The sequence below is a fragment of the Microtus ochrogaster genome, chromosome 7, assembly GCF_000317375.1.
Source record: "Microtus ochrogaster isolate Prairie Vole_2 chromosome 7, MicOch1.0, whole genome shotgun sequence".
NCBI classification, from domain to species: Eukaryota; Metazoa; Chordata; class Mammalia; order Rodentia; family Cricetidae; genus Microtus; species Microtus ochrogaster.
In genome coordinates this window covers 37345019-37356894 of record NC_022014.1, presented here as the reverse complement: position 1 = coordinate 37356894, position 11876 = coordinate 37345019, and the positions used below count along the sequence as shown (strand labels likewise).

The following is an 11876-nucleotide window of genomic DNA, read 5'->3' as shown; positions in this document are numbered from 1 at the left end:
GGAGGGTCACGTACCTCCCCAGGTGTGAACGAGGAGGGTCACGTACCTCCCCGGGTGTGAACGAGGAGGGTCACGTACCTCCCCAGGTGTGAACGTGGATCCTCTTCCACCACACGTAGAGGAAAAGCAGGGCAGACAGGAAAAACTGGGAGGTGGTGTTGGCCCAGGCTGACCCTCTGCAGGAGAAAAGGTGAGGGTTAGCTCGAGTGTGTCCTTACAGACACAAGCCCACAGACTGCCTCTGACAAGCTTTGGCTGGCAGCGAGCTTGCAGTGTCTGTGCCGGCTACCTTTGTGTGTTGGCTGAATCCATGTATGATAGGCTTGTTTGACTCCACGGAGATGGAGATGGACACCAAAGGGCTTGAGCTGTATTGCCATCCCACAAGGCACCAACCTTAACCAACCCCAACTAAGCATTTCTTAGATGGCGACTAGTTCAAATGGGCTGAACCAGCCAGCTCTGCTGCTCAAGGGCTCATCCGAGCCATGGTTTTATTGCACAGGATTAGAGGGGGTTTGTTTTCCGGCAACAGAGCACTGGGCATCATCAGTGGGAGCCATCCCCCACCCCACAACCATGCTGGGCCTGCGCAGTGCCGCTCTCCTCCGTCTTGATTACTTTCCCTTCTCATGCTCTTGTCTGCGCGCCACACTTGGTCGTTATTAACCCACGCCTGTATTCGCTCCTCCTTTTCCAACCATCCTGGGCATATCTCTTTAGGAAAAGTCCAAGACTCTGCCTCTCAGGTACCCTTCACAGGGGATCCTGGGCCACTGGTCCTCCCCTTCCCTTATGGGCCCTCTCTATGCTCTGATCAATGCCTGGATGACAGTTGTCGTTGGTTGTCAACTTAGCTGTATTAAGAGATGTCTAAAAATAGTTTTTAAAAAAACACTTCTATCTGTCTGTGGGGCATGCCTAGAGATGAACAGAGGAGGCAGGAACTGAGGAGAGGCCCACCCCAAATGTGGGCCACACCACCCAGCAAGCTGGTGATCCAGAACAAAGAAGTCAGGGGAAGGAACATTCCAGCATCTGCAAGCCCCTTTCCTTTGAGGTGAAAGTGTTTGTTGATGTCGTTACCACCCACTGACATTGACTTTTGTCAACTTGACACAAACCTAGACACCCCTGAGAAGAGGGGCTCTGCAGCGAGAAAATGCCCCCAAGACTGTCCCGTAAACAGTCTAAGGGAAGTGGCCTTGATTAGAGCCTGGTGCCTGCGGGGCCAGCTCACTGTGGGCGGTGCCACCCTTGGGCACGTGGACCTGGGTGGTATAAGACAGCAGGCTGAGCCAGCCGTAAGCAGTGCTCTCCGCAGCCTCTGCCGAGCTCTGACCCTGACTTTCCTCCAGGACGCGATGTCAAGGTGTAAGCAAAAGAAGCCCTTTTCTCTCCAGGCCGCTTTGGTCACAGTGTTTCATCTCAGCCACAGAAACCCCCACTATGACAGGCTTCCTCAGGCTTTCAACCTGGGCCTGCTACCGCTGACTCTGCAGGAGCTTTCCAGGCCTTCAGTGCCAGCTTGGGACAGCTGAAGCCTCTAACTTCTTGCCTCTTTAATGTGTGGTCACTGTTAGACTCCCAGCTCTTACCATATAAGTCCATCCCGGAAGTCCTCTTTCGTAGTGTGTGCCTGTTCTCTCTTTCCCTCCCTCTCCTTTTTTGCTTCTTCTTCCTCCTCCTCCCCCTCCTCCTCCCATCCTCCTCCTTCTTCCAGGAAACTGACTGATAAAACCTCCTTCATCTTACATGAGGGAGAAAGCATGGGAACCAGGCCTTGTATATGCTAGGCAAGCTCTTTCCCCCTGAGCTGCATCCCTGCCCATGTTTCTCTTTAGTGAGGGCTGCCATGGTTTCAATGATATTCAGAGCCCACATTAACATGTGATTCAGCAGTTGACATAACTCATATTTTATACTCTTTTGTTTTTTCTCTTTAATTCCTAACATATTAACTTCTTTTAATTATATATATTTTAATTTCCCACCCTTACCTTGTCTTCCCCTACCCACTCCCATGTACTCCCCACGCTGCTCTCATTCAAATTTATGGTCTCTTTTTCTTTAATTGTTTTTACATATATATGGGTAACAGTCATGACCCACTAGCCAAAGAACATAGTGCCCTGAAGCACGCCCAAATTGTGGGGCTCAGTCTCCATTTGCTGGGGTGACTCTCTCGCCATATATGCAGGTTAGCTCTGGACTAGGGCAGTGGACCATCCTCTGGTGTGATGAAGGGCCATGGGGACACTATTGGGGTACCCTTAACTTCTTTATTTCTTTATGGGGTCCTTGTCACTTCAAGCTTCAAGAAGGAATTTGGCTCAGCCGCTTAAAATTCAGAGGCCCTGAGAGAAACCCTTCTGGCCTCTGCCTGTCGCCCACCTCAGCCTCCAGGTGGCAGCAGCTTGCTGGTTGGACAAATACCTCTCCAACCACAGAAGCCTCCAGATCCTGTCCAAGGCTCCCTGCTATTCCAGCAACACGAGCTAGCTGCTGCCCTGTGCGCCCACGGGTCAGCTCTCACCAGCCTGCCTGCCATGCAGAGCACCGGAGCCCAGAGTGCTAGTGCCTACTTACCTGTCCACATTCCCCCGCTTCACTGGCCTATCCCCAGCCCTAGGACACGCTACAGTCTTTGTTGAATGAATGGGTTTCCACTCACACCACTCCGAGGTCCAAGGCGAACAGCAAGAAGGCGTTCATTCCCACGTTGACAACATTTGCTGCGACCCCAACAATAACTTGGGGCATAATGATGCCCTAAAATTCTCAAACAAATAGGAAAACATTACTATTTTCAAAAGCGAGTTGGCTAGGCTGTCAAGCGAACTCATAGTTAAAAGGTGGCAGTGAAGTCATACAAGGCTAGTAGAAAAGCCAGGAATGGCAACAGTCAAATGAGTCCCCTCCCTTGATGAAGCCTGCGGTCACTGTTTGCAAAAACCCGTCCAGTTTCATCACAGCAACAAGAAAAGGGGTGTGGTCTCCAGAAGAACACACAGGCTTTGGGGGGTTGGGGCCCAGACCTGTGCTCAAGGATCTCGCATGCACAGCCCCCAGAAATACTTGCTTCAGAGCAAGTGTGGGGGAAATGTCCGTCCCTCCGGCTACTCTGTATGAAGACCAGGCTGGCCTCGAACTCACAGAGCACACCTAGTGTTGGAATTAAAGACGTGTGACCACCATGCCTGACAACGCACATTCCTATTGTTTATGTTGTCTATGCTTCTGTCCTCAAATAAACCCTCTCTTCACGTTAAACTTCTCCCAGCAATCAAACAGAATTGATGGCTGTCAAAGCAGAGCAACGTCCTCTGGCTGAGGGACGAGGCCTTTATAGTTGAAGGCTAGCAAGCTGTCTGGAGGTAGCAAGGGACAGGCCACTAACTAAAGAGGGAACCAGTTTCTGCCCACCCACTTCTGGCTCTCTCCTCCTTCCGTTTCCCTTCTGCCCTGGGTGCAGCACACAGTGTCCTACCCACACTTCCAAGCGTCGCTGTAGAAACCCTAGACCCTCTCATTCAGTACCAAAATGGGGCCAGGTCCCCAGGTCAAATGCAAAGCCAGCAGTCAGCTGCAAGAGTAGGGAAGGGTTAGGAGTGAAGCCCGCAGAGGGACCCAGGAAAAACTGAGAGGAATCTAAACAGATGAGTCCACACGGCGGCCATCTTCTCAGTACGTGAAACCCCAGGGGCTCATGTTGCCCAAGTACGTGAATGTATCAGAGATGAATAAAGAGAAATGAGGTGCAAATTACTGCAGAAAATCCCTTTAGAACATTGACTCCACATTTCCCACAGTAGTGTGCAGTAAAAATACAAAAGAATACCTGACTCTGTAAATACCGTGTCTGCAACTGGAATAGGAACGCCGCCTAGAAGATGAAACAGAAAACAGGAGAGCTTACTTTGCTTCTGGTTTTGCTGTTGTTTGGATATTTCTGTGGATCAAACCCAGGACTTTGCAGTCGGCAAAATGTCTGCCACAAGGCTATGCCCCAGCTCAGTTTCTTTTGAATGTTTTACACAACAATGGATTTCATTACAATATTTTCACACATGTCAAGTTCTGAACTTTTTATTAAAGTTTTGGCCTGTATGCTGTCCAAAAAGAGAATGGGCTTCACTTGGCTTTCCCTATACATAGCAATGCACTTCGTTCTTATTCCACCGTTTGTCACTATCCTCCCAGCCCTGCTCCCCTTCCTCCCACAACTTTATCTTCTGTCTTGATGGTATGCATTCCACCTCCCTGGCTTGCTCTCCTCCCTCTCATGGTGCCCTTTCTACCTCTGTGTCACACACACACACGCACGTATATACACATATATATACACACACAGACACAACTGTAAATCTACATCCTGCAAAAGAGAGAAAAGATGTGATATTTATTTCTCTGAGTCTGGTGGCTACTTCACTTAATAAATGGTCTCCAGTTCTATTCATTTTCATTTCCTTTTTATATTTATCTGTCTTATTTGTGTGTGTGTGTGTGTGTGTGTGTGTGTGTGTGTATGCTTGTGCCAGAGCACACAGGTAGAGATCCGAGAACACTTGGCAGGAGCTGGTTCTCTTCCACCCTGTGGGTCTCTGGGGATTGCACTCAGATCAGGATTAGCAGCAAACACTCATCTCTCCTCTATCCTATAATTTCATTTTTCTTCATAGCTAAATGAAATTCCACTGTGTACATGTATACCTTTTTAATCCACTCATCTGCTGATGGAAATTCAGGCTAGTTTCATATCTTGGCAGAAATGAAATAAAGATATACAAGCATGCCTGTTGCATGCTGGTGTCCTTCAGCTATACAGCCACAGTGGTACAGTGGGATCTTGGAGTAAATACAGTTTTAGCTGTGGAGGAGCTTCCCCATTGATCTCCATGGCAACCAGGCCGATTTATGCTCCCACATCCTCGCCAGCATTTGTTGTCATTGTTTTCTTGATGAGATCTAGTCTCGCTGGGCTCACACGAAATGCCAAGGCAGTTTCAATTTGTATTTCTCTGATAGCTAAAGATATTGACTACTTTTATTTCTTCCTTTATTTAGTCCATTAGTCCATTTTGATGGGGAGATATTTGAATGTTGGTGCTCTTTGTATATTCTAAACATTAATCTCACGTGGGATGTGCGATTGGCAAGAACTTGCTCCCCGTCTGTGCGCTGCCTCTGATGACATTTCTGCTGCTGTTTGGAGGCTTTTTAATTCCATGTTGTCGGGGCTGGAGAGATGGCTCAGAGGTTAAGAGCATTGCCTGCTCTTCTAAAGGTCCTGAGTTCAATTCCCAGCAACCACATGGTGGCTCACAGCCATCTGTAATGGGGTCTAGTGCCCTCTTCTGGTCTGCTGGCATACACACAGACAGAATATTGTATACATAATAAATAAATATTTAAAAAAAATAATTCCATGTTGTCCCGATTGTTAAGCCTTGGGATTCTTTCCTTTGCTGTTGTCTGCCTCTTTAGAGAGCCCTTGCCTGTGCTGGCTCACAGTGTCTTCCTCGTGCACGCAGTTCCTGAACTGATTTCAGTGCTGGATGAGAGATATGGATCCATTTGATTCCTCTATATGTGGACAGTTGCCTTTCTCAGACCACTCAGAGAGGCCACCCTTCCTCCAGTGTGGGTTCTGACACCCTTGTCAAGGATCGAAAGGCTTTGCACGGGATTATTTCTGGGTCTTCTATGCCATTGTTGTCTACTCTGGGTTTTTTTGGAGGGGGGGGCAGTGGGTTAAAATCTGTTTATTTATTATGTGTACAGTGTTCTGCCTGTGTGTCTTCCTGCAGGCCAGAAGAGGGCACCAGACCTCATTACAGATGGTTGTGAGCCACCATCTTGTGAGTTGGGAATTGAACTCAGGACCTCTGAAAGAGCAACCAGTGCTCTTAACCGCTGAGCCATCTCTCCAGCCCTACTCTGATTTTTAGAATATTCTCTTTCTGATTCTTGGACATCAAAATCCAGAAAACCAGATTTACCCTAAACAAACACCGGAATGAGTGACTGAAAGATTCACTTCTGAATCTGAAGAGCAGAGAGGAGTGGATTCTATTGGCTGAAGCAAATGCCCCAGCCTTGACTGCCTGAAGAGGGGGTGAGGCAGAAGCAACGGCCTGTAGCCATCTTTGGCAAGAATCCTCCCAGCTGCAGCTGTGAATCCAGGCTGGGCCCCCAGAAGACTGGAAGCTCAGTCCCAGAGCCCTAGTTAGGGCTTGGGTGTGAGCATGATCCTCAGGGATACTGTCCATGTACAGGGATCTGAGCGCCAGGCTTCCCAGGACCCACATAGGGGATGGAGATAACTGATTGTCCACACATGTGCCATGCCATGAGGAGCCCCGGCTGGCTCAGGGCTACTCGGATGTTGGGGAGCCGTAAAGCAGCTCAGGGTGTGGTTTCGCACACCTTCCAATCCCTCTTATTTGTCACAGTGCTGTTGCTGAGTCCTTATGCCATGGATCCTCTTTTTAAAAACTGTCTTCTGCAGAGACCCACATTGGAGCACCGGACATAATTCTCAAGGTCCAAATCAGGAGCAGAAGGAGAGAGAGCACGAGCAAGGAACTCAGGACCGTAAGGGGTGCACCCACACACTGAGACAATGGGGATGTTCTATTGGGAACTCACCAAGGCCAGCTGGCCTGGGTCTGAAAAAGCCTGGGATAAAACCGGACTCTCTGAACATAGCGAACAATGATGACTACTGAGAACTCAAGAACAATGGCAATGGGTTTCTGATCCTACTGCACGTACTGGCTTTGTACTGGCCTAGGCAGTTTGGATGCTCAACTTACTAGACCTGGATGGAGGTGGGGGTTCCTTGGACTTCCCACAGGGTAGGGAACCCTGATTGCTCTTCGGGCTGAGGAGGGAGGGGGACTTGTTTGGGGGAGGGGGAGGGAAATGGGAGGCGGTGGCGGGGAAGAGACGGAAATCTTTAATAAATAAATAAAAATAATAAATAAATAAATAAATAAATAAACAAATAAATAAATAAAAACTGTCTTCTGTGCAGCTCAGGCTGGCTCAAAATGTTCTATCCTTCCACCTCAGCCTTCTGAATGCAGGCTGCAGACAGTGCCATCCTGTCCAGGAGTTCCATGGCTACTTTTTTGATGGCATCAGCAGAACACTTCACTCCCTCTTCAAAGGAATGCAGTTAGGAAACAGCTCAATGCCTGCTTGCTACATGGTACAAACACTAGGTCCTGTCCCTTGAAGAGTGAGTTTGTTTCTCAGGACTGGCACCTCCTGACCACAGAGGCTGAGACCCTACAAGAGGAAGAAGGCACCTGGCGGGGTTTCTGAGGCATTTAGATTCTTGCTAAGCTTACTTTTTTTGCTTCAAGAGAAATGCTATAATGACACTGAATACGGCTTTCATCCTGGAATCATGAATTCTGCTTTCAGTACTGCTTGTTGTTAAACTACAATGCAATTACAGAGTATATAAGGTGTGGCCTATTTTCAATCAATGGGCAGCCATCCTGATTCACCCTCAGATCAGGTCAGTCTCCTTCCATCGCCAACTCCACACCCTTTATCTGGGACCTGAACCCCACTGGAACAGAATTTTTAAAATGTAATTAAAGACAATGTAAGAGGAAAGGGGTTGGTTGGTTGGTTGGTTGGTTGGTTGGTTGGTTGGTTGGTTGGTTGGTTGGTTTTTTTGAGACAGAGTTTCTCTGTGTCATCCTGGCTGTCCTGGAATTTGCTCTGTAGACCAGGCTGGCCTTGAACTCACAGAGATCCTCCCATCTCTGCCTCCTAAGTGCTGGGATTATAGGTGTGTGCCACCACTGCCCAGCTGAAAGGGTTCATTTTGGCTCACGGTTCAAGGACACAGTCCACCATGGTAGGAAGTCCTGGTGACAGGAGCTTGAGGCTGCTGGTCATGTCGCATCCACAGTCAAGGCGCACCGAGAGATGAATGCTTATGCTCAACTGGCTTTCTCCTTTTGTGCAGTCCTAGAACGCAGCCAAGGAATGGGGCCACCCATAGTGAACAGGCCCTGGTGCTGCCCATAGAAAGGATGGCCTTTCAAATCAACCTCATAAACATGATCCCCCAAAAGTATTCCTGAGGCTGGTCTCCGAAGCAATTCTAGATCACATCAAGTTGACCATTGAGATTAGCCATCACACTTTATAGAAGTTTAGTTTGGGTGGCCTTAAATGGACAAATAGAGAAAATGAGGCCCACATAAGACAATGGAATACTATTCTGCCAATAAGGTTGATATCATGTCATGTCATCTTTAGGAAAATTATTGGAACTTATGCTCCTCGTTTGGGTGAAAAGCCAGACTCTGAAGGACAGTTATTACATACTTTCTCTCATATGTGACTTGAGACAGGGGGTTAGAACAGGGGAAGCTGAAAAGGATCACGGGAACCAGGACAAGGTAGAAGGGAAAAGGAAAATGGATATGATCAAAGTACATTGTGCACATGTATGAAAATGTCCCTGTGGAACTCATCACTTAATTAATATTATTGTTATTAGTATTTCTATGATTACACACTAATAAAGAAGCACAGCAGCTGTGAAACTTACAGGAAGAGCAGGGATGAAAATCATCACGTAAACCTGGGCTAGCCTGGAACAAGAAGACAGTTTTCAGGCAACAGTGAAGTGGTTTCTGGTCACCCTACCTTTGGGTCCAGCTAGGGGTATCTTCTAAAAATTAAAACTAAACACTTGTTGGGAAGACACCAGGTCAAAGCAGTGTCCAAAGGCTGCAGAGTGGGTCATGAAGTTGGGGGAGGGGCGGCAGAGACTTTTCAGTGGGGAGAAGGTTGAGCGGGGGATGACCTAGCAGGAAAACTTGTTACAAGTTGAGCACAATGTGATGCCGAAATCTTTGGAAAGAACCAAGCCCAGGACAGCAACCACACTAGACTGTTAAATTTTATAAAAAAAAAACAAAAAAAAAAAAAACCTAAACACAACAGTGAAGACAGCTGTGTGTTGAACTCCCTATGGGAGAAAACTGTGTGGACGTGAATGGGACCGCCCAGTGCATCAGTGTGAGCTGCCTTGGCCCTGTGTGTTACTCTGTGGTCAGCCACAGCTTCTGGTTCCAAGTGCCCACAACCAGCGAATGAGCTGAGAATGTCGGCCGCTTCCTGCTGACCAGGGACTCTAAGTCAGTGTGCTCACCTGGCGACTTCCGGGTCCTGCCTCAGGAGCAGGAGCAGGTTCTCCGTGTTGAGGAAGATGGCCCAGCAGGGGAAGCAGCAGAGCAACAAGATGAGGATGCCCCTTTGGAGTATGACCCCCACGCGCCTCAGGTTCCTGCCTCCAAAGGACTTGGAAAAACAATGTTTCAGCGAACATGGGGACCGTGGCCTCCCACTTCCAGCAGGTCCAGCAGCTCTGACAGCCATGTTCCGGGCAGCACTGCCCAAGGGACCGGGCAGGAGGAAGGTGATGGGGGAGATGCAAGGGACAGCTGCCAGGTCCCAGACAGCCAACCACCACTGTGGCTTTGTATGTGCCCTAGGACAACTGTCCCCTGCTCTGGGAACTGGAGCTGTTCACAAGGAGCATGGAGGAGCAGAATGAAGCTTTGAGAAGGAGACAGGCACAGAACAGGGGTGCAGAGAAAGTAATACACCCACTGCACTGAGGTCACGCAAAAGTTAAGGGTGGCTTTGTGTTCACTTGACGATTTTATTGAAGAAGCCCCAAGGAGACCCATCAAAGGCTAAGCCCAGTGGGAGGAGCAGTGACTGAAATGGCAGTGTTGGGGATGGAGCCCAGTGCTGGGGTGAGGACCTGGAGTGCAAAGGCACTCCCCTTTTGTTTTCTTTTTTGGTTTTTAGAGACAAGGTTTCTGTAGTTTTGAAGCCTGTCCTGGAACTAGCTCTTGTAGACCAGGCTGGCCTTGAACTCACAGAGATCCACCTAACTCTGTCTCCCGACTGTTGGTATTAAAGGCGTGTGCCACCAGGTCTTCTAAGAAGCTTACAGTGGAACTCAGAGTGAGGGACAAGGAAAACATGACCCCTGTGAAGATTTGGGGGAGCAGAACTATCTGCCAAACACAATGGGAACCACTGACTTGCCCCAGGACCAGACCAAACCCAACCAAAAAGTGGAGTCCCTTTGCTAAATGACATGAAAACTGAAACTTTAAGGAGGCCGAAGGATACCAAACAGTTTTTCCCCAAAACAGAGGTCCCAGCCTTGTAAGTCAGGCTAGTAAGTTTCTCTGCTTTAAACTGTTGGGAAAAAAAATCACCTGAGCTGGGCAGTGGTGGCACATGCCTTTAATCCCAGTACTCGGGAGGCAGTGGCAAGCGGATCTCTGTGAGTTCGAGGCCAGCCTGGCCTACAAGAGGAAATTCCAGGACAGCCAGGGCTGTCACACAGAGAAATCCAGTCTCAAACAAACAAACAAACAAACACCCAACAATAACAAAAAACAAATAAAAAAAAACCACCTGAAGGAACCTGGTGCCACCCAGGTCCTCTTCCTGTCTGCTTAGCTTCTCACTGTGCTTCCCTTGTCCCCACCTCACAAAGCCCACTCACTGCTCTGCCATCAGCCTGAGCTGCAGCCTTCTTGTCCCCTAGCACAAATCACAAACAAGGCAAACTCCTGAGAGTCACAGCTGAGTTAGCTGTTGGTCACATGATTTAGTAAATCTAACTGTACAGTCCATACACAAAGGGCTGCCAAATCCCAGTGTGTGGTTCCCTAGGCAGCAACGAGGTTCTCACCTGGGACATCAGTGTGTCACAAGCTGAGGCCAAGCCAGTTCCGACTGAAATCCCGGTGACATTCACAACCTGCAGGGAAAGAAGCAGCCGAGTGCGGCAGGCAGCAGCTGCAGAGAGCCAAGGGCCCCAGCAGCTCCTTTTGGTTTTATGAGCCACAGTCTCCTTATTTAGCCCTGGCTGTCCTGGAACTCTCTGTGTAGATCAGGCTGCCCTTGAGCCCAGAGAGCTCCACCTGCCTCTGTCTCCTCAGTGTTGAAATTAAAGGCATACGCCACCTACCTTGTGTAGCCTTTTTTTACTTAGTTGGTTTTTGTTTTTGCTTTTTTGTTGTTACTATTGTCCCCCATACCCCACCATCCTTAGGGTTTTGCTATGTAACTCCCGCTGTCCTGGAGTTCACTACATAGATCATGTTGATCTGGAACTCACAGGGATCTGCCTGCTGCTGCCTCCCAAGTGCTGGGATTAAAGGCCCGAGCCACTGCACCCAGTTCAGCCTCTCATTTCCAAAGAGCAGGCACACCCACGTGAATGCCCAGGCTCCTGGGTTCAGACAGCCACACAGATAGATCCTTGAGGCTTATCAAACAAAAATGCCTCTTCTAGCCAAGGGCCACAGCCACCCTAGGCCAACCAGGGGAGCTTAAAGACTATTTTTGCTGTCTTTTTGAGACAGGGGTTCTCTATGTAGCCCTGGCTGGCTTGAACTTGCTCTGTAGACCAGACTATCCTCAGACTCACAGAGATCCTCCTGCCTCTTACAAACAAGTGTTGGGATTAAAGGTGAGTATCTCTGTACCCAGCAAGCCTAGGTCTTCTTAATTTATCATGTAAGAGCTTCTGTCTTAGGAAAGTAAAGCCAGGCACCGTGGCATGTCCTGTGGTCCCCACACCTTGAAGGATGGAGGCAGAAAAATCACTGGAGCCCAAGGAGCTCAAGACCAGTCTCAGTACCAGAGCCAAGCCCACCTTAAAAAACTAAAAAATAAACAGAAATATTTTCTATTGTCTAAGGCCATGTACCTCATCTGCCAGAGGATATGCATGCAAAAGTAACAGGGTTAGGGTGTTGAATGCATGCACACACACACACACACACACACACACACACAGAGAGAGAGAG

At 48.6% G+C, this 11876-nt stretch overlaps 1 protein-coding gene across 1 annotated transcript in view; it reads right to left on the bottom strand.

Moving 5' to 3' along the window:
• The window catches only part of LOC101991725 (multidrug and toxin extrusion protein 2), a 40412-nt gene that overhangs the window by 18715 nt on the left and 9821 nt on the right, over nucleotides 1-11876 (bottom strand). The window contains exons 3-8 of the mRNA XM_005349919.3: nucleotides 10754-10822; nucleotides 9188-9336; nucleotides 8582-8624; nucleotides 3842-3886; nucleotides 2675-2772; nucleotides 79-176 (exon numbers count right to left, since the gene is read on the bottom strand). Coding sequence (XP_005349976.1) covers nucleotides 79-176; nucleotides 2675-2772; nucleotides 3842-3886; nucleotides 8582-8624; nucleotides 9188-9336; nucleotides 10754-10822 — 502 coding nt within the window. The remainder of the gene's footprint in view (nucleotides 1-78; nucleotides 177-2674; nucleotides 2773-3841; nucleotides 3887-8581; nucleotides 8625-9187; nucleotides 9337-10753; nucleotides 10823-11876) is intronic.